General features: G+C 42.6%; 1 protein-coding gene across 2 annotated transcripts; it reads right to left on the minus strand.

The window, feature by feature from the left end:
- Positions 1–2,059: 2,059 nt before the first annotated feature.
- Positions 2,060–5,979, minus strand: LOC104576840 (prolactin). 2 transcript variants are annotated; one of them, XM_010224246.2, is made up of 4 exons: positions 5,755–5,979; positions 5,536–5,643; positions 4,065–4,244; positions 2,060–2,636 (listed from the first exon to the last, which is right to left on the minus strand). In XM_010224246.2, the coding sequence occupies exons 1-4, from the start codon at positions 5,950–5,952 to the stop codon at positions 2,442–2,444; spliced, it is 681 nt and encodes a 226-aa protein (XP_010222548.2). In that variant the 5' UTR covers positions 5,953–5,979; the 3' UTR covers positions 2,060–2,441. The 2 variants fall into 2 exon arrangements, with proteins under 2 accessions (XP_010222548.2, XP_088386489.1); XM_088530363.1 differs by lacking the exon at positions 4,065–4,244.
- Between the last annotated feature and the right edge of the window lie 20,382 nt (positions 5,980–26,361).

Raw genomic sequence — 26,361 nt, forward strand, 5'->3', positions numbered from 1 at the left:
GGACCTGGGCTTGGAGTGTGACCATGGTGATTCCCAGCCGTTCCCTTATGAGGAAAAAACCCTGAACAGATGCTGTGCATCACACTGCCAAAATGCAACTCACTGCCAGTGCAGAGCATGAGGTGCCCCCTGGACACCACAAGAGTGGATTTACTGGAGACTGTACGCTGCAGGTACCTTCAGTAGCCAAAATCTAGTCTGGAAACAGATTTTAAATGTGCATTTTTACATTTCAGCAATGGCTGGCACCACTGCTACACGACGTGTTCATACCGGGCTCAGGCTCAGGATGGGGCTGGAGGTGACTCCTGGGTGGCAGCGCTGAAATCTCCTGGCCCCCTCCATGCACGGACAGAGGTGCCCCACAGTACCATGGCCTCTCTTCCCGTGTAAGGAAACGTCCTGGCAGCCCAAGCCAGGGCCTCACAAAACGCCGTAGCCCCATGGGGCCCCAAACCCCACATGAAGGAAACCAGGTCCCAGCAGATCCAAGCCTCCCTGCGCATCCGTGTCCCCTTCTCTCTCCCATCCTCCCCCTCACCCCCTTCACTTCCCGCTCCCTTCATCTTCACCCCCTTCATTTCCCTCTCCCCTTCCCTCGTGCTCACCCTGCCCCTCCATTTCCTCTTTCTTCCCTTGTCCCCACCCTTGCCCCTCCATTTCCTCTTTCTTCCCTCGTCCCCACTCCATGCCTTTCCCTCTCCCTCATCCCACCCCTTTTCCGCAGCCCCACTGCGTACCGTGCCCTGTCCCTCTCCCTCACATCCACCATTTCCCACCTCAGGCCACTCAGGCAGTGGGGCTGAGGGGCCGCCAACCATGGAGGAGACGGTCGGCCTGGCTGGGAGCAGCACCAGCTTCGCCGCCCTCTGCCCTCCTCTTCCCCGGCTTCCTCCTGGGCCTGCAGGAGACTGTCCTTCATGCGGGTTACTTGGTTTCCAGATTTCTTTTCATAATTTGCATATTAATACCAACATTTTATTATCTGCATGGAGTATCTGACTGTCTAAGAAGTTATAGCTGGCCACTTTTGGTCAGGAACCCCACAGTTCAGTGCGTTTCCACCATCCCTGGCACAGTGAGCACATGTGAGCTGGGAAACCTCACATGTGAGCCTGGAAGCCTCACAGCTGCTGGCTGAAAAAGGATGTTTACTGGTCAGGTAGAACTGGAGAGATAAGTGGCAAAGCTGCTCCTTTGGTCCTCCTCTGTCCTGCACAAAGGTTTCTTTGAAATGCTTTCCTATCCCTCAGTTTCTCAAGCTCAAATCCTGCATCAATATTAAATAATCATGAGCAATTTTGCCCTCTGCGCTTGGCAACCTGAGCTCCAGCAACTGCCCACAGCCAATAAGAGTAGCAGAGGCCAGAAAAGAGCATTAGTTAAGTTTCCTCACAATAAACATGTCGCTGCATCCTACCATGGCCACAGACTTGCAAATCCAAATGAAAATACTGTGGGGAAAATTTTCAGTAGTCTAACACGTGCAGAACTGCCAGGGTCAACTAATTAAGAGTATTAAAAGTGTTAAAAGTAAATCCATGACAAATAAAAATGTTTGGGAGAAGTGACTCACACACCAGAGGGCTGTGCTGCCATTCGGAGAGACCTGGACAAGGAGAAACGTGCAGAGAGGAACCTTATGGAGAGCAGTCCCTCCCAAAGAAAAGTGCACCTGGGAAGGAATAACCACACACCCTGGGAAACACTTTTTTTGCATCGGAGGATCTGCGGGGGTCCTGCTGGACAACAATTTGAATGCGGGCCAGCAGTGTGCCTGGGCTGCATTAGGGAGAGCCAGACTCTTCACTGGAAGAGTTTAGAGTGAAATTAGTGATGCTATTACAGGTATAAAAAAACACTCAACACAAATAGAGGTGCTAAAAATCTAGATCTTACTGGATAGATGTGAAAGCCTGCAGAAATTAGTAAAAAGCATGACACGAACCTAAAGCAAGTGTACCTCAGGGTCTGCAGTGACACAGAGTGACTGACAGCAATGCCACTTCTCAGTGTTAGGCAATATTCTGTACGCAATAAATAGTGGAATAAACAAACATAACATAAAATATACTTTATTTATAGTATATAGATGTATTTTACCAAGGTTTAACAAACTGAATTTCACTTTCAACTATGTGCATAATTAAACTGTGTGAACCAGCCATACTGTAGTTTGTCAGAGTGTAATATGCAAAGATACTGATTTATCTACTGGTAGAGTGCTCTGTTTTATCTGGTATGCTTATCCACATGCACATAGTATGTTTTATTTAATATTTCAACTGTAGAGATTAACAGTGTGAAGTAGCTGCCAAAGCATTTCAAAAACACTTTCCTATTAATAATTACTGTAAATGTCATAATTTATAAATTCTATTTTTCCATTTTTTACAAACATGTAATTCTACTCCTGAAATTCCCCGAGAAGAGATTAAAGCTCAACAACTATTTTCTGGCATAATTCTACATTTAAGAATTTTTAAGTAGCTTTGTACTTTATTGGAGTCTCTCCTGAAACAATGAATAAAGTCAGAGTCACTCATCAGGTTTGCTTCATTACTAATGGATAAACCAGCTGCTTCAGATGATGCCATTCCATTTAATGAATTGCTGATGATTCCCATTGACTGCATCTGCATTGAAAACAAGAAAACTGTACATGGTGTTTTATGAGTATAAACCAGTTAGACAAATAACTATACATAGGAGAAAAAAATCCAAAAAGCTGTTAAAACACTAGTGCTGAAGTCAACTGATGCATCGCTATGTTAGGTTGTTCTACTCCATACTTTCCATGTACATATTGAGGATGCGTACAGCTCCTTACAAAGAGATAATACTGTGTTTCCTTTCAAAAAATTGCCTACATGATCTGAAGGTTAGTCTAAAATGATCTGACATGCTAGTAATGCCAATGATGCAAGAATATTATACTTGGCTTCACAAATATAAAACCATTTGAATTTAAGTAGGAATCACTGTTTGATAATAGGTACTTCCTTTCAAAGTCATAGAGCATGTCACTCTCTAGGCTCACAGCCACTTTTAATGAGTTTTGTCAAGGGAAGCTTCTAACATGAGCATTTGCCAGTGATGTTTAACCTGGTGAAATCCGAAGACTGCTACCAGCTCTCAGGAGGGCTGGCTTCACAACAGGATCAAGTTTAGAATTGGTGTCTTACGGCACCATGCAGCCACGAAATACTGCAATGCAGACCTCTCCCGCTTGATGTTGTTTGCACCATTTTTATTTATTTTACTGCACTTGTACTGTGTGACATATCCATAGTACACATAGGTCAAAGTGGACATACATGCCGAACTTCAGAGAGCCTTCCTTTATAGTAATACCTCAAATGACATTTTAGGGAGAGAAAAGACAAAAACAAAAAACCCACAAGATAACCCCCAGTTAATTCAAAATTTTATGATTGGCTTGAGCTCTACAATGAAGAAAACAAAGGTCAACTTCAAGTGATGCCACTGTTTCTTGAAGAACTTATCCATAAAATTGTTGCTTTTGGAAAATTGTTGCTTTGCAGCAGAGAGCAATATATGAATTAGTTGGATTGTGAATCAGAAAAATTGAAAACAATAAATATTTGTCATGGTGTACCCACATCTTTACTTTCCTTGGAATCTAAATCCATACTGTCTAATCTATGAAGCTATACATGGTCCTGCTCTCTGTACTCTTTCATAAATTTCATATCAACAAAATATAAATGTGATCTACTTGTCTGTCACTCCAAAGCTAAGTCATAGCCTGTGAGTCAAAAGTTACTGGATCTGTAACAGATCGACTATATTTTGTCAGCCTGACTTTTTGTCCTGGACTCAAGGAACATGGAAGAATGGATGAATCCCGTTGTTTTACCATAGAACTTTTCACATGGTTTGTGGTGTTAAGCAATTTGAGTAAGAGCAATAGGTCTAGGCCTATTGCTGAATCAGAGCCTCAGTTCATAATCAGGTTGCAGCCCAAGTGAGAGCAGACTCAGAGGTCACCGATGCCACAAGATCATGACTGATATAAATAGAAGCTACATGGAAAATCTTGCCTTTTCTGTTACTTTCTCAACTCCCGTCTTCAGCTCATGTACCATATTGCTGATTTGCTTAGCTTTGCTAAGGCTGTCATCAGATAATTCTTGATGGTGCTCAATATGCTGGTTAAAGTGAGAAAGTGGTTCTTTCCAGGCTTGCAAAAGTTTCAGTATCAAGTGTGTTAGTTCTTCTCTCTTGAAAATTAAAACAATAAAGATTTTTGTGTTAGTTTGCAGGTCATATGAACACTGTTGGAACATTCTCACTGAAATCTAGGCAGGCTTAAGATTTGCCTGGGCAATTCAGTGGTTTCCAAATATTCAGACCTTGAAGGGCACTTGGTATCTATTATTTGCTTAGATATAAGAAAAGGAAACACCAAGTTTTCACATTACTACTTCTCAGCTTAGACTACTACGCTCTATAATACCTAAAACTGAAATACAACATTAGCAAAGTTGTGGCACTTCTGTTAAAGTCATTTTCTACTGAAGTTTTCAGTAACTCCTGGGTGTCTCAAGAACCCAAGAAAGCTCATCTAGACTTATAAGTTTATTGGTGTGGAAGTGCAGGCACTTCCTCACACCTGCAGTAGGTACAGCTCTGTCAGTGAAGCTCTCATTCAGACAATTCTAAAAGGATGGTTGCTTTTCCAGAAAGAAGAGAAAGAGAAACTAGATGGCCATAACAGCTCGCTCTCTCTTGTAGGGGAAATTCAGAAAAAGAGCTGAATGGTTAAACCTTTCTATGGCAGATAAGGTCTGCTTTCCCATAGCCCTTCAAGGCGAGTTTAGGAACATCTTGGGCAAAGCCCCACACAACCAATAAAATAACATTTGTCTAAGTTTGTATCCTCCTCAAAGCAGGGGCTTCTGCTGCCGTATCTTCCGCTTTGCGGTCCCTGCTTTTCCTCTGCCTAAGGAAACTCTTGCTGCTTTCCTCTATACCAAATTTGGGATTTCCCCTTGGCCGTGACACATCTAAACCAGCCTGCTGCTCTCTCCCCTTGCCTAATTACAGACTCAAAGCGATAATTCCTGCTGTGTGCTTCTCCTGACGGCTTTTCCTGCAATGGAAGAGCTCAGTCACACTTACCTGTCGTGCACACTCTGCCAACGTTGCCTTTCCTGGGGGCTGCTATACAAGGTCAGGGGGATTCCTGTCCATAGAAATACTAGGACAACTACCACCCTGAACTAGGGACTTCTGGACATACTTATTCCCTGCAAGCAGGACCAAGCAGCAATCCATTACACCAGTGGCTGACCTGCCTGGGGTCAGTACTTGCAGCTACTTCACTCCGACCCTGTTGGGGGGCACCACAGACATAGGACCGACCCTGAGCACTTTCGGCTGAGCACTTTGGGGCTCAGCTGGAAGCCGGGGATATGGTGGGGAGGATTTTTGCTTTTCCTTGACCGTGGGCAGTGCAGGGGCGCCCCGAGCCCCCCGGGAGAGCCCAGCCCACCCCGTGCCCGGCCTTACCGGCAGGTTTTGGGCCAGCTCCTTGCCTTTGGGGGTTGGCATCCGCGACGTGTGGCACTTCCGCGCCGGCCGCCCCAGCTCGTTTCCACGGGGTGGGAAGTACTTTTCCTGCGGGGGAAGGAAGCCTGGTACAACCCCAGGCGCAACCCCCCACCCAGGGCTGCCCCGCGTTGGCCCCAGACCCCCCTCCCGGCGGAGCGGGGCTGTCGGGGCGCTCACCAGCTCGGCGTGGATCCTGCCCGAGTGCCGGATCACGCGGTCGAAGAGGTCGGAGACGGAGAGGAGGCGGCAGCCCGTGTCCCCCGGGGGGCAGGCGGCCCGCGCCGCCGCCCGCGACAGCAGCCACAGCAGCCACAGCGCCGCGGCACCTGCGGGGTCCGTCCGTCCGTCCGTCCATCCATCCGTCCATCCATCCATCCATCCATCCGTCCGTCCATCCGTCCATCCGTCCATCCATCTGCCCGCCCCCCGGTCCCTCCGCCCCCCTCTGGCGCCCTCCTCACCTGCGCGGGCCATGGCGGAGCGGGGCGCAGCGGCTGGGCCGCCCCGCGCCCTGCTCCCTATATAGGCCGCGCTGGGGCCGGGCCGGGCCGGGGGTCCCGCTCCGCCCCTACCGCGCGGAGCCGCCTCCGCGGCCGCGGGGTCCGGCAGCGCCGCAGCCTCCTCTCAGACTCCTCTCAGCCTCCCCCCGCACTGAGCGCCCCTCAGCCCCAGCCCGGGCGGCCCCCAAACCTTTCCTCGGACTGACCCCGGCCTCCCCGCGCTGGCTGTCCCCACAACTGTCCCCAGACTCCCTCCCCATGCACACCCCCAGTCCATGCCTAGGGGTCATGGCTCTCGCTTCGGGTGCCAGCCCGGGCCCCACGCTTGCCCTGAGTGCAAGGCAGCAGCTCCTCGGCCATGGGGCACGTCCTGGCCACGCTCCCGTAGGGCAGTGCCGGGGAGGAGAGGCTGTGGGGACAGGGAACCTGGCTGATGCCTGTGGTGACTGAAGATGCGTGTGACAAGGACAGCAGCGGGGCAGCCTCACAGCGTGGGAGAGGCATGGCCTGACGCTGTGAGATGGCCCTCTTGTCACCAGATGTGTAAGGTCTGGCCAGCTTTCCCCACCAGGACCACTCCAGGCCCCACAGCTGGCAAGTGCATGATTAGCCATGTAAATATGCCTGGTGGCAGCTGACAGCCCATTGGGCTAAGAAATTAAGGGGCTAGTGTGGCAAAGCACTTAAAGCAGCGTTTGTAAAAGGCTGCCAGTCCTGTGGGCTCCGTCGCTGTCCTTAAATCCTGTGTGGGACACTGGACAGCCCCACAGTGGCTGCTGCAGGGAAAGGGTCAGCCCTGCCCTTCTGGCTGAAGAGGTTTCGCTGCAAGGAAAGCAGTGCTTGGAAATGAGGATACGTTTCACAAGAAGTTATCAGTGAGGGCAGTCCTCATATGACTACAGTCACCATTACATTAAAGTCATGCATTCGTTTTCTAACCCCTGAATCCTGATTAACTTTATGGAAAATGGAACAACGATTCCTCCATGGCTTGGTGATCAGGAAACCTTCTTTGGAGGTGGGAGATGTGAATTAGATGAGCTTTCAGCCAAGGAGGAATTGACCTCTGTCACTTATATTCTGTGTAGAGGCTAAAAGAACTGGCAGAAAATGAATAGTGGCAGCCAAATCTTGAAAGTTATTGTCATCTGCCACTGCATTCAGCATGGAGATCCAAAGAATTTTTTTTTTGGAAAACACAAACTTCTACAAGGTGAGCGGTATCACTTTCCGGGCTCTGAGTAGGTGTATGCTGGGCTGTTAACAGAACTCCAAGGCCTGTTAAAGCTGACACATCTGGGGACTTGCACAGACACCACATTTTGAGAGGTGAAGACATTTTAGTGGTAAGAACCAGAAACCCTGTAGGTGACACCATTTGGCTGGTTTTGTTCTCTTCCCAGGCCCTGTTTTCCATGTTTGCATCCTTTTAGGGAGTTGGGTCTTTATTAAAAAGATAAATTTTTAGGTCAAGTAGAAAGATTTCTTTTTTGCTAAAACGTGGTGGAAAAGATTGCATGTAGGAGGACACATTCACATGTTTTTCTCACACAATCTGTACTGCTTCCATTCATGCAGCCCTCTCAAAGGCAGGTTACTTCTCTCTGAGACATACCTACAAATCTTGGGTTGTTCCCAAGACTTGTCTTGTTTCCCAAGATGGTGCACTGATTTAGCTGCATTGGATTCCAAATCTCCCCCAGTATTTACATTTTTCTTGATTCCATTTAATCAGTATAAGGAAATACCAGAACACTCACTCCTGGTCTAGGCTACACGCTCCTGAGGCTGCACTGGCAAGCCAGCCTTTCAGTATCTCTGAAATCAACAGACCAAATTCATTTCTCCAAAGTCACTTATAAATGTTTATAGAGTCAGAGGTCCATAAGATACTTTTTTCATCTAATTTTTTGGGGAATTCCAAAGTTTAGTTTTAGACTAGTTCATTAAGATCTGCTTAATGAGCTACACTATTCAGTAGAGGTTATTCTAATTTTCTTACCTTTGCTATATCTGGAATGAATAAAACTAGATGCCATTAATTTTAGTAGCTAGAATCAGAGAGAATCATACAGGAATCCTTGGCAGAAGCTATGAGCTCTTTGATAGCTGATCAAATATTGCTGGCTTGGAATATTAGTATCTAGTGGCCATCAGAAAATGAGCAATCATGCAATCTGAAAAACACTGGCTTCACACTGGAAGCGTAAGTATCAATGGCCTGTTTTTACTGACTAAAGGACTTCTTTTTCTCTTGGTTTGCACTGGCATGGAGAAATCCCATCATTCGTAAATCTTACTCTTGTAAACCTGCCCTACCTCGCATGGTGAGGCCTCAGTTACAATGCTGTGTACGGTGCTTGGCATCTCATTTTGAGAAAGGAGATGGAGTCCCAAGGAGAACAACAAGAATGATCAAAGGCTAAAAAACACATGGGCTGCAAGGAAAGACTGAAGGAGCAGGGTTGTTTAGTCTGTATCAGGGAAAGATGAGCGAGATACAGTTCTCAAATATGCAGAAGGTAGCAGCAAAGAAGAAGAGAATCAATTATTCACGGCATTCGTTGCAGATATAACGGGATTAAACTGCAGTAAGGGAGATTTAAATTGGGCATTAGCCAAAACTTCTTAATGGTTAGGAGAGTTGAGGAGTGGAACAGATTGCCCAGGGGCACTGAAATCGCCATCATTATCTAACCTTTCTTTAAAAACTTGTGGATGCAGTTTTCAGACTGCGGCAATACGGTTCATGCTGCCACGGGCAGGAGGGCGAGCAGAGGCGTCTGACCTCCTCCTTTCCAGCTTTCTGCAGGGCTCTAATGCAAGGCCAGCTGGAGTTCATTATACATTTAAAATCCCTCCTAAAGTTACAGCACGAAGGAGTAAAAGGTGAAATGAAAAGATTTGTATCAACCAAACACCGTCTGCTATTGCTTGCCCTTTCCCTGTAACATAGCAACATGCACATTTTGCAGCCGAGGAAGGGGCAAGTCAAACTCTTTTTGCTCTGAAAATTCTTGAATAAAATAATATGGAAATTATGAAGCCTGAATCTGAGAAGTGAAATGGAAAAAGGGTAGTCTACCCACCTGAAGGAGAAAGCCATTTTCTGAAGGCTAGAATACGGGTCTGTGGGTTTTTTTTTTTTCCTTCTGCTTCTCCTGGCTTTCTCCTTGTGAGGAAAAGATGTACTTGTGCTACATATATCGGCAGAGTCATAGGAAGGATTTCTAAATATGTCTGCCTATGTCTGCCCTAGACTTTCCAGAAAACTTGCAGGATGCTTGAGTAGTCTACTAAAAACATCCTTTTCTGTTGTGTGGGGCATTTTGCCAAAGTCTTTTGCCTGGAAATCACGCGCAGCTGACAGCACACAAGCACACGTGCGTGTGCACACTGTTCAGATACTGGATGAGGCCAGTTGCTTTCCTTGAAGTCCTTAAAGAAAGTCCACAAAGATTTTCATATATGTTTTTCTACAGCTCTCTTCAAACTGTTCTGGAATAGAAAAAGCCTAAACATGGGATCAATGCCTTCGCTTTTGTGATTCATGTCTGAAGGTCAAATGATCTTACAGCAAAAGTGAATAGGTTGTTCTGATACTGATGTTTGTCTTTTGAAGAACACAGTCAATTTTTCAGTCAGTTTTCCTCATACGGTCTGTTTTAACCTCTTCGTGTAGAGGTATCTGTTTTCTTTTTATTCTCACTCTGAACTTTGCTCTTCTTCCTCTCCTGTCTTGAATAGATCTGTAGCTGCCACTCTGAATTCATGTACTAGCATTTCCTAAATTCACTGATTTTGTCTTTGGGATCCCCTTTCCTCTTGCTTTTTCCCATATCCATTTGCATTTGTCCTCAGTGATTTCACCTTCCACATAAATAGGCATAAAATCTGCCTTTTGATTTGGTAGTACTGCTGTTGAAAATCCAAAGGCATAAGGCATAGGCAATACAAGGTAGGTAAGAACAAGTTGTTGCTTTCATTGGATTGATATAGCTGGGAAGAAAATGGAAACAAGAAAAGAAGACCTTTTTCAGTGTAGATCTGACAACGTGTCTGTTTTGCCAACTATTCCTTTTTTTTTTTTTTTTTTTTTGTAAAAAAATAATTCTATCTGGAAGCTTTGTCTTGCTCTGGTTATGTATTTCTTGCCGTTACAGCTCTGGCTCAGCTTACTCTGCCACAGAAAGGCCACTTCATGTACTCTTCATCAAAGACTATGATCCCTGAATTAGTGAGCGTCTCCTCATTGATTATCACCCAAGAAAGAACTTTCTCATGACTTCCAGTTGATCTTGTCCACGGATTATCTACTCCAAGCCTCCTTCCCCTAGCCTCTGGTGTGACTGTTCATTCTTAATTTGCCTCTCTCTTGAGCCCTTCTCACCCAGTATGGTCCTCTCAGTCCACCCTCATCCTGCCACACTCCCTACATCTGCTTCTTCTCCTCTTCTCTAGAGTGCATCTAATGGACGTTCTACAATTGACTTTCTACAGCACAGACTCCTGTGGTTCTGCCATTTTTCTAACCAAACAGTACCCTTGCCAATTTAAACCAATCTCACTCTCCTGACTCTCGGCTTTCAATTTCCAAGGTTCTCTTTTCAGACTTCCCTCTCTTGTGTCCTCTTTAGAGCATAGACAGTAGTAGACTGCATCTTTCCAATCTCCTCCAGAAGATCAGCAAGAGGATTCTTCATTTACCTTCGTTCCCATTTCTCCTGCTAGAGATCTTCTTGCCCCAGTGGACTCATCACTACCGCTTGCCTTTCCTCACTTCCCGCTCTTGCTTTCCAGTGCCCTGCCTTCTCCTCACGGTAGACACATTCCTTGCTCTCTCCCATCCTGCCCAAGTAATCCTTGCCTCCGTTCCTCTCTGAGTGAAATCCTTGTCCCTTATCCCTTTCTTTTAATAACTCTTCACTCACTGAATTGTTTACATTCCTGATAATGTTTACATTTACATCCTCTCCTTTTTCTATCCTTTTCAGCCATATTTCTTTGTTTTGATCTTCACTGAATCTGCTTTTGCTACAATCTACAATGACTGTTTCATAAACAAAACTCAGAATCAGCTCTTTACTGTCATCTTCCTTAAGCTTCAACTCTCTATAGCCCTATAGAAAGATTGGCAATACCTTTTTTCTTTTTTTTTTTAACTGTATCCTTGACTGGCTCTCCTGCTACTTCTCTAATTTCTCATTTTGAGAATCCTTCCATACAATTTTCTGCAGTGATGCTAGCACACAGGGAGAAAGAATTACACTATTGAAATATCTTCTCTGTTCTAGCTCTTTGGTGGGGGCTAATGATACATTTAACACTTAAAAGTGCAGCAAGCCAAAATACTTTCTTCAGCTTGTTATCAGAAATTATTTGGAGATAAATTTCAGGCAAAGTAACTCTGGTCTGAGAATGCTAAGGAGATAAAGATAATTCTGTCGTGCATCACATCTCCTCAGGGATGCCATCTTGCCTTCATCTCACTGAAGTGCGCAGTAGGCTTTGGCTGACCTTAGTAAGTATTGGGTTGGATCATTTTGTTATTTATTATATCAAATTATTATTACTTATTGGTATAGCTCCACTAGCTTTGATGAATTTGCTTCTCCCTCATACTGGTGCGTGGTGGGACTGAGGCTCCAAGTCTGTGTTATTGGTACAGACTTGGTGCAGTTCAAGCCCTTGAAGGTTAGTTCTGTAATGGCAGTTGGAAAAATGCATATTATATCCTCTGTTTAAGAATTTTAATTATCTAGAGAGTTTAGTTAAGTGGGAAATAAGACCTTGGAATTAGGTACTCTTGTTTTTATTTTATTTTTTTTTTGTAAGACTGTCCAGGGATTTGAAGAGATGTTTCATTTAAACTGTCACTTCCCTTCCAACACCATATATTGGAATCATCTTTGCAGAAGAGAAGATGGCAGGGGTACCGAAACTTCAGGCTTTTTATAACTGTAGTATGGATGCACATTAACAGCACTTCATTTAACATCTGGCTAGTGACAGCTGCTGCCAGGCTGTGTCTTTCCCGCTGGCATAATAGTATTTTACAGCATAAAGTACTTGAGGAGATTGCAAGCTTTGCAAGGCTCACAGGGGGAAATAACATAAATAAGTGTCCTCCATTTTGTTAAATTCTTTGTAATTCCTGCTACATTCTTTTCACACCTCAGTGTAAAGAAACTTATTATTTTAAGATGCTCCTTGCTCCAGTTGAAAATATTAAATATGCTGTGGAATCTTCCTTTGTATTCCTCGTGCATACGTGTGTAATGGCTTTTAATTACATGACTGAAAGGTGTTTTTTCAACAGGGTTTCTGCTTGGTTCAGTATACTGTGTTCAGCTGAATAAGCAGCTATTCAGTTTTGTTTTTCTCTTGTTGTTTACTGTCTGTTCCTATGCCTTATTCACTGCACACTATTCAATCCGTTCTGAATACATAATCATTTTCCTCCTGGATTCTCTCTATTGCTCTGGAATATCTGGCTGTTCACAAGCATTAATTAATTGATTAACACATCGTATTCCTGAGGTGAAGGACGCTTTCACTCCCCTTTTACAGATAAATGAATAAAGAGGCACAGTGAAATTATTAATCTATTTGGATGGTCAATTCGACATGCAAAGGACATGATGTGAATTTGAGGAACTTGGCAATGGAAAGCGTATACTCAAATATATGTCATTACTGAATTCAGATATTAAATCTTTTTTTTCAGATCCCTGCTCTGATGATATACACTTTTCTACTAGTGTGGGAAAAAAAAAGCCTAGCTGGGATCGCCTATTTGTACTTGGAAGCCTGAGAGCTGTTGTGAGGCCTGTGCCTTTCAAGCTAAGAAACTGATAGCAGCGATGAGTCCCCATCCCTTTGTGGGGAAGGGGACGGATACTGCCTGACAGCAACGGCTTAGCGAGACCTGGGAGCATTTGTGCTAGCTCAGGTTGTAAAGGGCGCTCTGCTTTAGTTGAGTTTAATCAATCTCCTCTTCAGTCTTGTGAAGGGATTCTCAGTGGGGATTCTCCTCACTGGATATGTCCAATATCTGGATATTTTCTGGGTATTTCCTTCAGTTCTCCACTGCCTTCTTGTTCTGACTACCTTGTTCAGCCATTTGCATCCTTTTTTTCTATCTCTTTTTGTAGTTTTTCTCCTCAGACTTAACTGCCCCTGTAATCTAACCCCAAGAAGATATATAGCATGCATGAAAATTGTTTTGCTTTTTCCAAAGGGTTACAACTTGGCCACATGAGGGTTAGATTTGCAAAAGGATAAAAGATTCATATCCTAGGTATGAAATCATCTCCTGATGCCATCTGTCAAATCTCTGCTTCAAAAGAGGAGAGTGAATAGGGAGTACTGGATTTTCTAGTGAAAGCTTATTGATTTTTGGACAACTTTTGTTTTAGGGAACCATTTAGGCTGGTCTTTCAACAAAGAACAAACCTCCACTAGATCCCAAACTTTTATGGTTTCAACCTAAAATATAAATGTTGGCAAATTACAAGGAGGTAGGGAAGTAAGGAGAAGACTTTATGATAGGCATTGTTGTCTGCCTAGATTATAATAAAACAGTTGCAGAAAAATCTGATAAATCATTTTTTGATGTGCAGTTCCCAAGTCATAGTTGAAGGCTGCCTATCCAAGGTGCTCTTTGGCCGTGATACCTTCTCTGCTTTTCTTTTGCTAAAGGGAAAGCAGCTGAGGAGTTTTTGACTTGCTTCCATGTCTTTCCTGGCCTGGCCGTACCCCTGGTGTTCCCTGTCCTGAAGCCTTGAGAAACCCGCGTCCGGCAGCTTGGAGCTCTGCTGGAGACGTTCTGCTCCCAGAGCTCCAAGGCTTTTTTTCCTAGACCCTGCTCAGCACATCAGCGGGCTAGGGAGAATCAGATCTGTTTCTAATAGGAAGTAATAACAGAATGCAATAGCCCACGTAGGAGTTTGGAGGTGTTTTTCAGTCACTTACAAATGGAAGAAAAACTGAGCAGAAACCTGCCTTATTCATGGTGGTACAAGGATTTTTCCCGGCTAGGAATAAAATCCCTTCCTTTTGCTCCCTGTGCTCTAACCTCAGGAATCCTGATCCCAAACGGATTGGGTACTCCTTGCTGAAGCAGGACTGCTGCACATACTTCTGACATTTGTGTTATGTGATTTATATGCAGTTCCAAATTACGCTTTTGTAGTTTTAAAATATATATTGTTATATTATAGAAAGTGGCAGATTATTCCTATTCAGAATAAAAATGAAAAACAAAACAAAACACTGTTGCAACTTCTTATTCTCTTAATGTTGTTTTCCTACAGTTTTTGTTTTCTTTCCAATCTCTGATGTGTATTTCCATTTATAGTCACATGCTTATGGGCTTTCTTCTTCCATCATTCCCTCACTGCAGCCACGTGACAACATAACGATAGTGAGAAAGCCTCAGGTTTTCTTACCAAACTGCTGCAAACCATTTAATAGATTGGAATAAGTGGCTAACTTTCCACTTTCTTATGTAAGATGATGAACATAGATTATTTATAGAGGCAGCTCTCTCTAAATTTGTTTACTGTCACATGGAATATGTGTCTCTTTCACGTGTCTCTGTGAGAACTCCTTGGAAAAAATCAACCTACCACCAGATGCTAAGAATTCACTGGTCTCCTCCTGTGTTTTATTTTAAAAAGATGAAAAATGACATATTTATAATAAAACAAATTGAGTAATCGTGTATATATATACATATATTTATATATATGTACATACAAATTTATCATGCTCATATGTTTACATTTAACTCATGGCAAAGGAAAATCGTTAAATGTCTAGTTAATATAATACAAGTTAAAGCTTCATTTCAGTGTTTCCTAATAATTCTTTACATTTCCAGAACAGGAAGTATTTAAAACAGGTCCAAAATGAGGAGGCAGCCATACAAGGTAAAATGCGATTTATCCTCTTTATCTGGTGTAACTAACACTGATCTAGTGCTCTCCTTGCTCCATCGGTGCTATGGCCCTGTGCCTGTGGGGACACTTGGTCTTTGCTTGGACTTCTAGGCAGTACAACAACAAGAGCCAGTGCTATTTAAATAGGTAACAGCATTTAAATTATTTTGCAAAGAAGGCCATGATTTGTTGGGAAGGGTTCTTCCCTACAAAATGTTATTCCCTAGAGAATACCTATTGCTGTCCCTGATTTATATAGCACACGCTCTATATATATAGCCTGTGCCTGGCAGGGAATGGGGAGTCACAGCTCCCACTTGTTCACAACCTAATGCAACGGAGTCCCAGAGGAGGCTCTTGCACTCTCGACTTCTTCTGCTCTGGCTGATATCCCTGACTCCAAAATAAAGTTGAAAGAGGAGCAAAGTGAACAGAGACCATGTGACCAAGAAAAAAAAAAAAAAAGTTTCTCATTAATTCTGTGTTGTTACAAGCCCCTAAGTCTAACCAGTTGTGTGTGGTTGTATGTCACGGGATCTGACCACCCCACTTGGCAACATCACTTCTGAGGCTCTCAGCAGGTGGCCCAAGGTGGCAGTTCTGCAGTGTCCAGGCATAGCTGAGCAACACCCAACTCTTCTCCTGTTGGGTGTCCCACTTGGTAAAGAACATGCTGTTGAAAGCAGGAAATGAGTTAAAAAGTGTGTGGAATGACTGTAATAAATTGGCTTGGACTAAGAGAAAACATGAGGAAGAACAAGCAATGAGCTAGTGTTACAAAAAATCTAAGTTAAGCTCAACTGGAAGGAGCTAATGAACTTTCCTGCAAAAAATGGCTCTCATTGCTTTTCCGCACGGTAACAAAATAGCCTGAACGGAATGAGATGAATGGGAAGGAGAACAGGTTTGGCAGCTGTCTCCCCTGTCGAAGGATGAGGAACCCAAGGGACCCCATTTTTTGGTATTTCCAGCTTACCACATAGGCTGCTCTGTTACTCACCAAGTGGGATGAGTGAGCAAAGGTTTCCTGAGCTCTGCGATGGGCTGGAGCAAGCTCTGTGTGCCCACCCCTTCTGAGTTACATTTCCCATTTATTTGACAAGGCTATTAAGAGATTTTATTAAAGGTCATCCAAATAGCATTTTATAGGAGGTCAAGAAAGACAAGACCATGATTTCCTCAGAGTTGTCCATGAACGTGTTGTTGGAGTTGCCCTGTCGTTCTCAGGTGTGCAGGCATTTTAGTTCACGTGCAGACATGAATGCTCTGTCACATGATCACATGGAAAACTATATATGACATTAAGAGATAATCTGTAATTGTGGGACAACAGCTATGAATGCGCTTTAAGAACTGACAATTCCTATCAGCGAAAAATTGTCCAAGACTTCATAGTGGAACATGTGAACCCTGAAGGAACCATTAGAGGCAGACTCATTAGCAAATGCTCATTTCTTTAAACTACAGACTGAATATGTTGACAGTGAAACTTAATTGCCAAGAATGTATTTGGTTTAGAATTACTGAACCAAATACCAGGAGGCTTTTACAGGGAAATACATTGTCACACCATCTTTCTTATTTAAACAGGGCCATTAATCATCATGCTACAAATCCAAAGCTTAGCAAGATCTGTTCTGTTATTTTAACTGTATATATATAATGAACTATAGCTGTTTCATTATTCATCTCTCCTAATGTGCTGTTAATATTTCCGTTCTATCTCCCACAGTTAGGTCTATCACCTAAGTGTACATTATCACTGTACAAGGCCAAACCGTGAGATTAAAGAACTGCACTGATTTATAGTAACTTAATAGCAGTAAATAGCAGTAAATGTATGACTGAATTAATGTAACTAAAATGACCTGCTTGCCTGTTTCTTTGACAGTGTGTGAGAGTGAATGCAGAGTATGTCTTCCGAAGGGAAAAAAAAATCAGAGAAAATGAATATAAAGACATCAGCTCTACAGAATATGAAACCAAATGTATGCTAGTTGCACCAATCAGTCTCACATCTGTAGGATTACTTGAAGTTACGCTCAGATACCTTCTAGAATTGAAGCCTGAAATCTTAAGGGTAGATCCCATTAAGACCTCTGCAGTTGTGGAGAAGTGAACATGGTTGTGAGAAGGACCAAAGATGCTCGGAGAACCATCTCTGGTGTTTTAGGAAGCAGCAGATGAAATTAAATACTCACAGTTGAGATTTTCTTTTGTGCATGAGATTCTTGTTCACATGCAGGGTTGGTAAAATCTAACAACTCCAGGCTAGATTTTTAAAAGAAGTTCTTCATTTCAAGTTATGACCGTTTATAATACCAGAGATGAGACAAATTGTATCAACTCGAACAAGTACTAATAAGGTCTACACTGCTAGTGAATATGTTTTTTTGTAGTTTCTCCTGGCTGAGCATTCCACATCCTTTAATGGGAGAGGTCTGTGCTTTGGGGTCACCATGTTGTTTGTTAGACACAAATAATCTACTGTTTAATACTCAATAGTCATGGGATGATTTTTCAAAGGCACTGAATATAAAAGAGATAGGAAGTCAGTGGTAGATGGTGTTAGAGACTCTCATCTTTGAAATTGTTCCTTTATTTTTGGCAATGGGTAAATATTGCCTGAGAAGTTCAGTCTATTGTTCAACAAGTTAATATTTTCCCTTTGCCCATTAGCAAATATTTGACTCATGCGGCTCAAATCATTAAAAGTGTGCTTCAAGCATGAACATGTGTGGAACTAATTCTTGACTAGTGTCCTCACCATGTGAAAGGTTTTAATGATTAGGAGGCAAAGCATGAGTCACTTCATAATGCAAGGTTAAATAAGGATGACCTTTACTGGGCTTTGTGGTCTCTTGGAGAAAAGGAGGTCCCAACACAGGGTTTTCTCTGCTGCTCTGCAAGTTGACCTTAATTTTGACCTGCAGCAGTAGCCTCTGGTTAGGCAAGAGGGAATTTCTGCTTTATACTTAATTAATTTCTAGTCATCCTTTGACCGGGGCACTGGCCTTACTACTTTTGTTGTAATTTGTGATATTGTCAGTTGCCTGACAAAGTGAAGTTGATTTGAATTAAAAGGCTACCAAAAGCCACCAAGCTCATGTCAATTATAAGCAATAAATCTAAGGATATTACAGAGTTTGTGGTTTATCTTGTTGTAACTAGATTTTTTTTTCTAAAAGCAACCATGCTTTCTATTGCATATCATATGTGCTGCCTTTCCTGGTTTTTTAGTTATAGCTCTTTGATGTACTGTGTTCTTTATAACATGACGTTTCTCCATTAAGAAGTGACTGTGAGCAAAGGCAGGGAGAGTGGCTGCATTCAGTAGCCTCAGCTGTGGTTCTGAGCAATATCATTGTTCTGAAGGCAAAATAATTCTCTCATGAAAATTCTGCTTTCAACACAGCTGTCCCTAGGTAGAATGTGTCTCGTTTGCTCACCAAACGACCGTGTCGGCACAAGTCTCGCACGATACCTTTTTTAATCCCCTCAAAGCTGGTAGAAGCTGAAGTGAGGCTGGTATAGCATGAAGCTGGAGCCGGTCATAACCAGCATCGCTGGCTTCTGCTGGGCTGGGTTTGCTTATATCAGCTTATCCTTTGAGCGTCCGTGCAGGACGATGCGAGGGCTGCCATGGCAGGGGTCGGCCTCGCTCCTCAGAGAGCTCCCCGGAATGGGACGGAGGGGACCTGGCTCACTGGAAACCCAGGGCAGGAGGATGGGATCTTCAAACAGTTTGTAACAACATTCACGGACCAGGTCGGAGAGAGGAGCAGTATTAAGAGACAGCAGATAGTAAAGGAAGTGCAGGGCTTCCTCACGAGCAGAGTGGACCACCAAGCCTGGCAGAACCGCTCTGGAGGGGCCAGGCTTGTGGGAGCCCAGAGGCCACCCGCTTTGGTGAACGCTGCATGAGAGATTGATGCAAGGGTAAAGTTACCTGAAATTACATGGTGTTCAACAACCAGAAACACATAGCACTTTTTTCCTCCTTCTGGGATAAAGAAATGAAATGAAAATAAATGTAGTAACTTCCCGATACAAAGGAAAGACTAGCTCAGTATGAGGTCTAAATATGAAACATATAGATTCACCTGGCTCAACTAAAAAGCCGTTCAAACACTGGGCCCTTAATGAAATACAAACACGTGAAACCTTCATTATATGAAGGAGAGTTTTTGGTTTAATGTGCATCTATGTTCTCTTTTTTTTTTCTTTTCTGTAGAAATTTAAAAGGTAACGTAGATGCTGGATTACTTCAAAGTAGAACTTTTGTTTTCAAATTAGTTTAGCACTTACCTAATTTTGAAAAGTCTTTAAATTATATTTCCATTCATAAAGCAGGAAAATATTAATCCAAAAATTATATACATTCTTGCTATAACCTTTCTATAACTGTGTCATTCATTGGAAAATGTCAGATTTAGGGAGGCTGTCAGCAAGACTGCCTTTTCTAGTATTCTGTGAATCAGGAAAAATAACCTGAAAGGCATTACAATATTTGCAGAGAATTTGTATTATTATAAGCTCTAAATTATGTGAACTGTTTTGGATGGGAAAAAAAAATATAGTTCAGTGCTCATATTTCACTTCAGCTAAATGGCAAAAACAACAGTGTTTTGATATGTCACTCTGCTCTGTGGTCACAGACAACACTCTCGTTTGCAATCAAGAAGCTGAATGTCAGCACTCTGCTTTTTCATTCAGATAGGAAGGCAGAGGTCCTGTTGAGGGCTCCTTGGGAATGTGACCTACATGTCTAGGATGATAGGGATAATGCATTTTTAAAGACAGAAAGGGAAAGGAGAAATTGAGATTCAAACTAAGCTATCGCAGTTAAAACATAATGGCAGATGGGAAAAGGGCCATGGTTTAATGAGTTTCTTTGGTGAAAATTCATTTCTTGCCTGTAAATATATATGTAGAAATACAGTATAAATACAATGGAGAATTGGTAAAAATACAATGTATCCCAGAGTGTTCAAAACCAAATCCAAGCCAAAACACACACAAAAATAAGGAAACTCTTCTTTCTTCAGTTCTGAGAGGTCTTATTGTTTGTTTGTTTTTGGTTTTTAGAGGTGAACACTGAAAAAAATATTGTATTTCATTCTTTCCTACTTCAAAACAAAAGATTATTTTTTCATTTGGAAAAAAACAGAATATTTAAATCAGATTTTTTTTTCTCAAATGCTGGTATTTTGTTTAAGACAATGGGTTATATTACTTTGGCCTGATAGTTGTCTATCTGAATTACACAGAGCATTGGGGACATATGTAAATATTTGAAGGGCTGGAGCTTTACTCATTGTTTTTGATTTCTTTGGGAGCAACTAGGTATTAGAGTATAAGTCTTATGTAGATAATGTAGGTATTAGAGCGTATGTTCTTATGGGAAAATTAATACACAATGGCAACCAAAAGAAAACTTTCCCTCCAAGTGTCTCAAGCTTTGCTATTACCTTGTTTATCCACCTGTTCTTTCCCCAAACTTCAGTTCCCCAAAGTTCAGTGCAGTTTTTCCTAGCCTTATTTTATCACTAGTGGATTTTCTGGGATGCCAATTTTCTAGTTCTCACTTACTTACTCAAGCCCAGCACTTTTCACATTTTCACATTTTTTCTACCTTTATTTTCTTTCCATTTTCTTTTTTTTTCTCCTTTAGCTCTTTCATTATTTAGTACTGTAATTATCTCTGCCTCTAGCACAAATTTAACCATCTCATTAAATACCTGCTAAAGGACTGCTCTAAACAACTAACATTGTGTGATGCATTTTGTCTGGTTGTGAGCATGTTGGCCTTAGATCTTGTGGTAATCAAATGCTCTCATATTATTGCACGTACAAGATGTATCTATCTAGCCTGTGTGTGCTCTGCCTTTAGAAATAACTATGGACTGTGATGATCTAGGCAGTTCTGGGTATGTGGCAGACTTGAAAAAGGCTCGAGCTGGCTGAATAGTTACAGAAAACTTCTGATCCTTTAAAATAGAGTATTCAACAATTTGCTTGAATGATTTTTCTGCTTTATGCCACAGAACTAATAATCCAGTACAACTTACTCTGCCAGACTAGTTTGGACTGCTGGAACAGTAATTATTCTTAGCAGAACTAACAGTGAACACAGACGGATGAGTTTTATTTTCCCTTTCCCTAGCGAGGGACGTACCCTGGTTGAGAATACTTCCAGTATCACGACTGACGTGGCACACCATTAAATATGAGACACTCTAGACCTCAGTGACTGGGGAACATCTGCTAGAGGAGCTCTGGGGGCTTCCCAGGGATCTGACCAGCCATATCTCTATGAGGGGGAGATGGGAGGACCTCTAGAGAGGAGAGGAAGTCCTTGCAGGAAGTCTCCAGATTTCTTCTTGGTGTCTGGACTTCCAGGCTGCACTGGGAATTTCCCTACCATGCTAGTAGCTGTTCCAACAGAATCTCCTAAACAGAAGATATGTTTATTCAAACATCATCCGGAATCCTTTCCAGCAGGAAAACTCTCAATGCTACAACAATATAGTAGTCCCTTTTTTGTAACATCTTGCATGACTTTCTGTGAAAGCGAGTGTGTGTGTTTTTTCCTGGTTAAAAGTGGAAACCAAGCATGTAATTCCCACACCCTACCCAAAGTAGTGTTTCATGTCTGCATCTGTGTGGGAGGAAGGGGTAGGGAGGTGCCGCACATGGAGAGTGAAGACAGCCTGGTTATGGGGCCAGCATGCAGAAGAGGAAGCTGAGGAACATCTGGGATATGTCAGGCCCAGATAGTGCCCGTCAGGCACCTGAGCACTTGCTTGGGGGACCAAGAGAACAGCCAAACTTCTGGTGGGTGTCATGGATGCCAAATGCACCCAAAGCTTGAGGTGGGGACTCCTGCTATAGACCACAACACCACTAGCTTGGATCATGTGAAGATGTTTGTTTGTTTCCATTCTTTATAATACAAATGATCTCTTCATGGTGGATTTGACATCCCAACTCAAGGGAAGAAATCCTTTCCTGCCAGGAAGAGGTGTTTGAATCTGGGAAATCCTTCATGGAAGTAAATGAAAAAGCACTATGATGAAAAGCGCTATTATCTTGGACCTCTTCTTAGAAAGCCTCCACTCTAGGGCAGTTATTCCTCAAGTCAGCTCATATATTTGTTTATTTTTTAAGAGATTCTATTTTTATTTAATTATCTTAATAGCCACAAATGACAGTCTGTTGGTAATTTTCAATGGCTTTTCTTCCACAAGATGGCACTACAATTCTTTCGATAATTACAAGGGACACTGGAGAACATTTTCTACACAGACTTTCACAGCAGCCATGCAAAACTGCTCTTTGAAGAGAGTTTCCTACAGCTTTTAGAGTCTAACCAAAATTGTATGATAGGTGCTTTATCTTATAGTCAAAATAATTATCCCTACACTGGAACATGCCCACTTGATAACTAATCCCAGAGCCCATAAAAAGATTCACTTAGATTTTTCTCGTAAATGAAGGATTTTTGTGGTGATACAGTTTGCATGCAGTACAGAGTGTGCAATATATAGATGGCCTGATACAGTAAATTACTTTTGAATGTGCTTAACTGAAGTCTTTGGCTGTCCAGAACAGGGTTGGATGTTTGAATGTGCTTACTTGTTTTGCTGGAGCAATGTCTTAGACCACTCTAGCTTAAATCCTGGGGCTTTTTGCTTCCCTGACAGCCCCTGATGTAAAATTAGTTTCAAAAGCATATTTTCCCAAAAAAGTTTCCAACTGGGACAAATTTGATGAAGAAATGAAGAATCAGAGATCAGAGAATGAAAGAAAGATGTCAAGGTAAGAAAATAAGATATGCCAAAGGTTGCAGTCCACTTCTCAAAGTGCTTCCATTGCAACTTTTTGGTACATTCCATAAATCAGAAACATCCATAGAGGATTTCTTTTTATATACATTCAAAGGCACTAAAATATTGTTTGAAAGGGTTATCTTAAAAAATCGTAGAACCATAGGCTCATAGAATCATTGTAGTTGGAAAAGACCTTCGAGATGACCGAGCACAGCTGTAAGCCCTTCAACACCATGCCTGCTAAACCATGTCCCCAGGTGCCTCATCTACACATTTCTTGAACACTGCCAGGGACAGTGACTCTACCACTTTCCTAGACAACCTGTCCCAATGCTTCACCACTCTTTCCATGTACAAATTCTTCTTAATGTCTAACCTGAAACTCTCCTGCTGCAACTTGAGGTCATTTCCTCTTGTCCTATCTGTAGTTATTATGGAGAAGAGACCGCCTCACTATAACCTCCTTTCAGGTACTTATAGAGAACAATAAGGTCTCCCTGGAGCCTCCTCTTCTCCAGACTAAACAACCCCAGCTCCCTCAGCTGCTCCTTGTAAGGTCTGTGCTCCAGTCCCCTCACCAGCCTCAATGCCCTTCTGTGGACACGCTCCAGCACCTCGATGTCCGTCTTGTAGAGAGGGGCCCAAAACTGAACACAGTATTCAAGATGCAGCCTCACTAGCACCGAGTACTGGGGGACGATCACTGCCCAGGTCCTGCTGGCTGCACTGATCCTGATACCAGCCAGGGGGCTGTTGGCCATCTTGGCCACCTGGCCACACTGCTGGCTCGTGTTCTTCACCCTGCTGACCAGCACCCACAGATCCTTTTCTGCCACACAGCTCTCCAGCCACTCTGCCCCAAGCCTGTGGTGTTGCATGAATGCTTTTTTGTTGTGGATTTCAGGTACAATGTCTGCCATCAGTACATAAGCAGTGTATAAAAAAGCTATTAAGATACAATTTTGTTTAATTAAGTAGAGAAATATATGCCGAAAGGTCTCATTTTTGCTGCAGCATTGATTTTCAACAGCTGCTTTAGGTAGGTTAGGGTCTGTGCTCGGCTCTCAGAAGGAGCTGAGCATGGCTGTGCTTACTGCTGCGCTTCTGCATGACCTTGGTGTTGAGGAGACGCAGAGCAGCTTCTGTCTCAGGGTCTCCAACCTCATGACCAAAAGCAGAACTGCAATTCATCCACACTTTTTCTTCTAGGTATTTTGAACATAAGTGCTTTAGATGAGGGAGTGCTTCTGATTCTGTACGTTTAATCCACTAAATCTCATCTTTCAGTTACTACTGTGGCACTGTTAACATTGTAATTAATTGCGGTGAGAAAGTAACTGGCTGTGAGTTCCCTCTTGGTCTCGTGTTAGATAAAAGATTGCCTCATATTTATTATACCAGTTCAGCATTACATGGTGTTCTTGTCTAGGTGTTTGCTAGTTGGGTGAAAGTCATTTTTTCCTCAGAATATTTTGTCTTGCCATTTCGCTCGAACAACAACACATCTCTGGCAATTGGAAGTGTTGTAAACAGGCTACTTGGGAACCTGAATTACTGGCAGCAGTAAGGATAGGAGCAAGTGAGCTGCTCTAGCGCACATACATTGCTGCATGGCAATGATTGGAGTCAACTGCATGATCTGAAACCTCCTCCAGGGCCAGGAAAAGGCAAGGAGTCGCTGTGCCTCCATCTCTGCGTTGTGCCGTCCAACCGCCCTGGGCAGCATTTGCTGTTTCAGGATTCACTGTGCATGTGTACAGGTAAATGGTGGCTAAAAATTGTTAGTAAACTGTCAAAAATTCTCCTAACAAAGTAATAAATGATCTTTTTTTTTTTTTTTTGCCAGTCACCTTGTCTCCCTGTTTTGCACCAGGCGAGGAAGAGGCTGACATGCATGAGAGCTAACGGCAAAGAGCTGAGGTACTGTCAAAAACACCTCCACTTATTGATGAAGCATGGAAAAAAATTGAACGTTGTAGCAAGAGAAAAATTGTTTTTGACCATGAAACTTCCTGTGGTATAAACTGGAGAAAGTGAAGTTACAGTGTGTCTGGTAGACTGTATTGCTTTCAATAGAACATTGTTTCAGTTATCTTGGAGAACTGAATTTTCTGTATGTCTGATATCACAGAACATGTAGCACTACATCCCACCGAGCCACCCTGATTATAAAAGGCCATTTTCACTGATTTTTGTGACCTAGCTAAAGTCTGTTTTGTTTGAAATTCTCCAAAATAGCCTCTTGGTGAAATTATTTTAACAGCTTCAACCAGAACAGTTCAGCCAGTCATTGAGAAAGAGTGTTTCGCCCTGCTGTGAAGTCCACAGAAAAAGGCTAGAAACTGGGGAGGAACCTGGAACTCACTGGACAAAGATGTTAAGAAAATTTTAGATGGCTCTAAACTGAAGACTGTGACTTGGTTTTAGCTGGTGGGAAGAGATGGACCAAAGAGAAACTGAAGGGAGGAAAAGACTTTTCTGGAAAGAGAATTGGAATGGAGATAAGAAACTTGAGATGTAGATTTGGGATTTTCTATAAAAGAAAGTACTTCACTAAACAGAGAAGAAAGACTCTGACAAAGAATCCTGAGAGCAAATTAGAAGCAGGAAAGAAACAGCAAAACCACTTGCACTTGTTAGTGAAGGACTGGGGAAGAAATAGGAGGAGGAGAGGGACAAGAGGGCAACAGTTCAGAAGGCAGATTTGGAGGGAAAGGTCAATGAAGGATGTGCATCCTTCCTCATTAATATAATTCTTTACATTAATTTCACATTAATTTCAATTATTTTCACATTAATTTCTCTTTTCCTTAAAATAAAATAAAATAAAATAAACAGATTCCAAAGGAGTGATGCCTTAGTTTGCAGAAGGAATTCTTAATCAGGTGGATGTAGGAGAAAAGTATACACACAGATGAATTCTAATGCCTGATTATCTGCAGACCTTTCTTAGAAGGAAAATACTAATTTCCTTCATGGCTTTTATTATCTAAGCAGAATTCTCCATTCCTGTTGGCTGATCACAAAAGGAAGACGTGGGGGGGTAATATGATCCTCATTTTACAGATGAATATGTTAGACATAAAGAAGACAAGGGCATTCACTAGTCCTGAGGTATTTAGGAATTGGTTTTCAGAGCACCATCTCCTTCAGTCACGCTTTGCTTAGCTAGGCTTTACTCCAGACTCTGTCTTATATTTTCTTTAGGACGTGAAGTCCCTCATGGCCTCCTTCTTTACCTGGTTCCCCTACTAGAAATAGAAACCTTGCTGTTTGGTGGGCACACATGTCCTTGTATCTGGTAGAAGATGGAAAATTTGTATCCATGTTCCAGGAATCTGACCAAAAGATGTGAGGTTGCTCATGTCTTCTCCTTCCCTTAGGTCCCTGCTGTTTCTTAGTGTCCTGCAAATTCCCCATCCATTCTGTTCCTCATGCTGTTAGTGGCTACAAAGCACTCCAAGGCACTTACCTGTGTTTTCTGAGGCTCATACTCCCCCTTTAAAAACT

This window comes from Tinamus guttatus, unplaced genomic scaffold (genome assembly GCF_059628265.1).
Source record: "Tinamus guttatus ecotype Peru unplaced genomic scaffold, ASM5962826v1 Tinamus_guttatus_pri_ptg000368l, whole genome shotgun sequence".
In the NCBI taxonomy this organism is placed as follows: Eukaryota; Metazoa; Chordata; class Aves; order Tinamiformes; family Tinamidae; genus Tinamus; species Tinamus guttatus.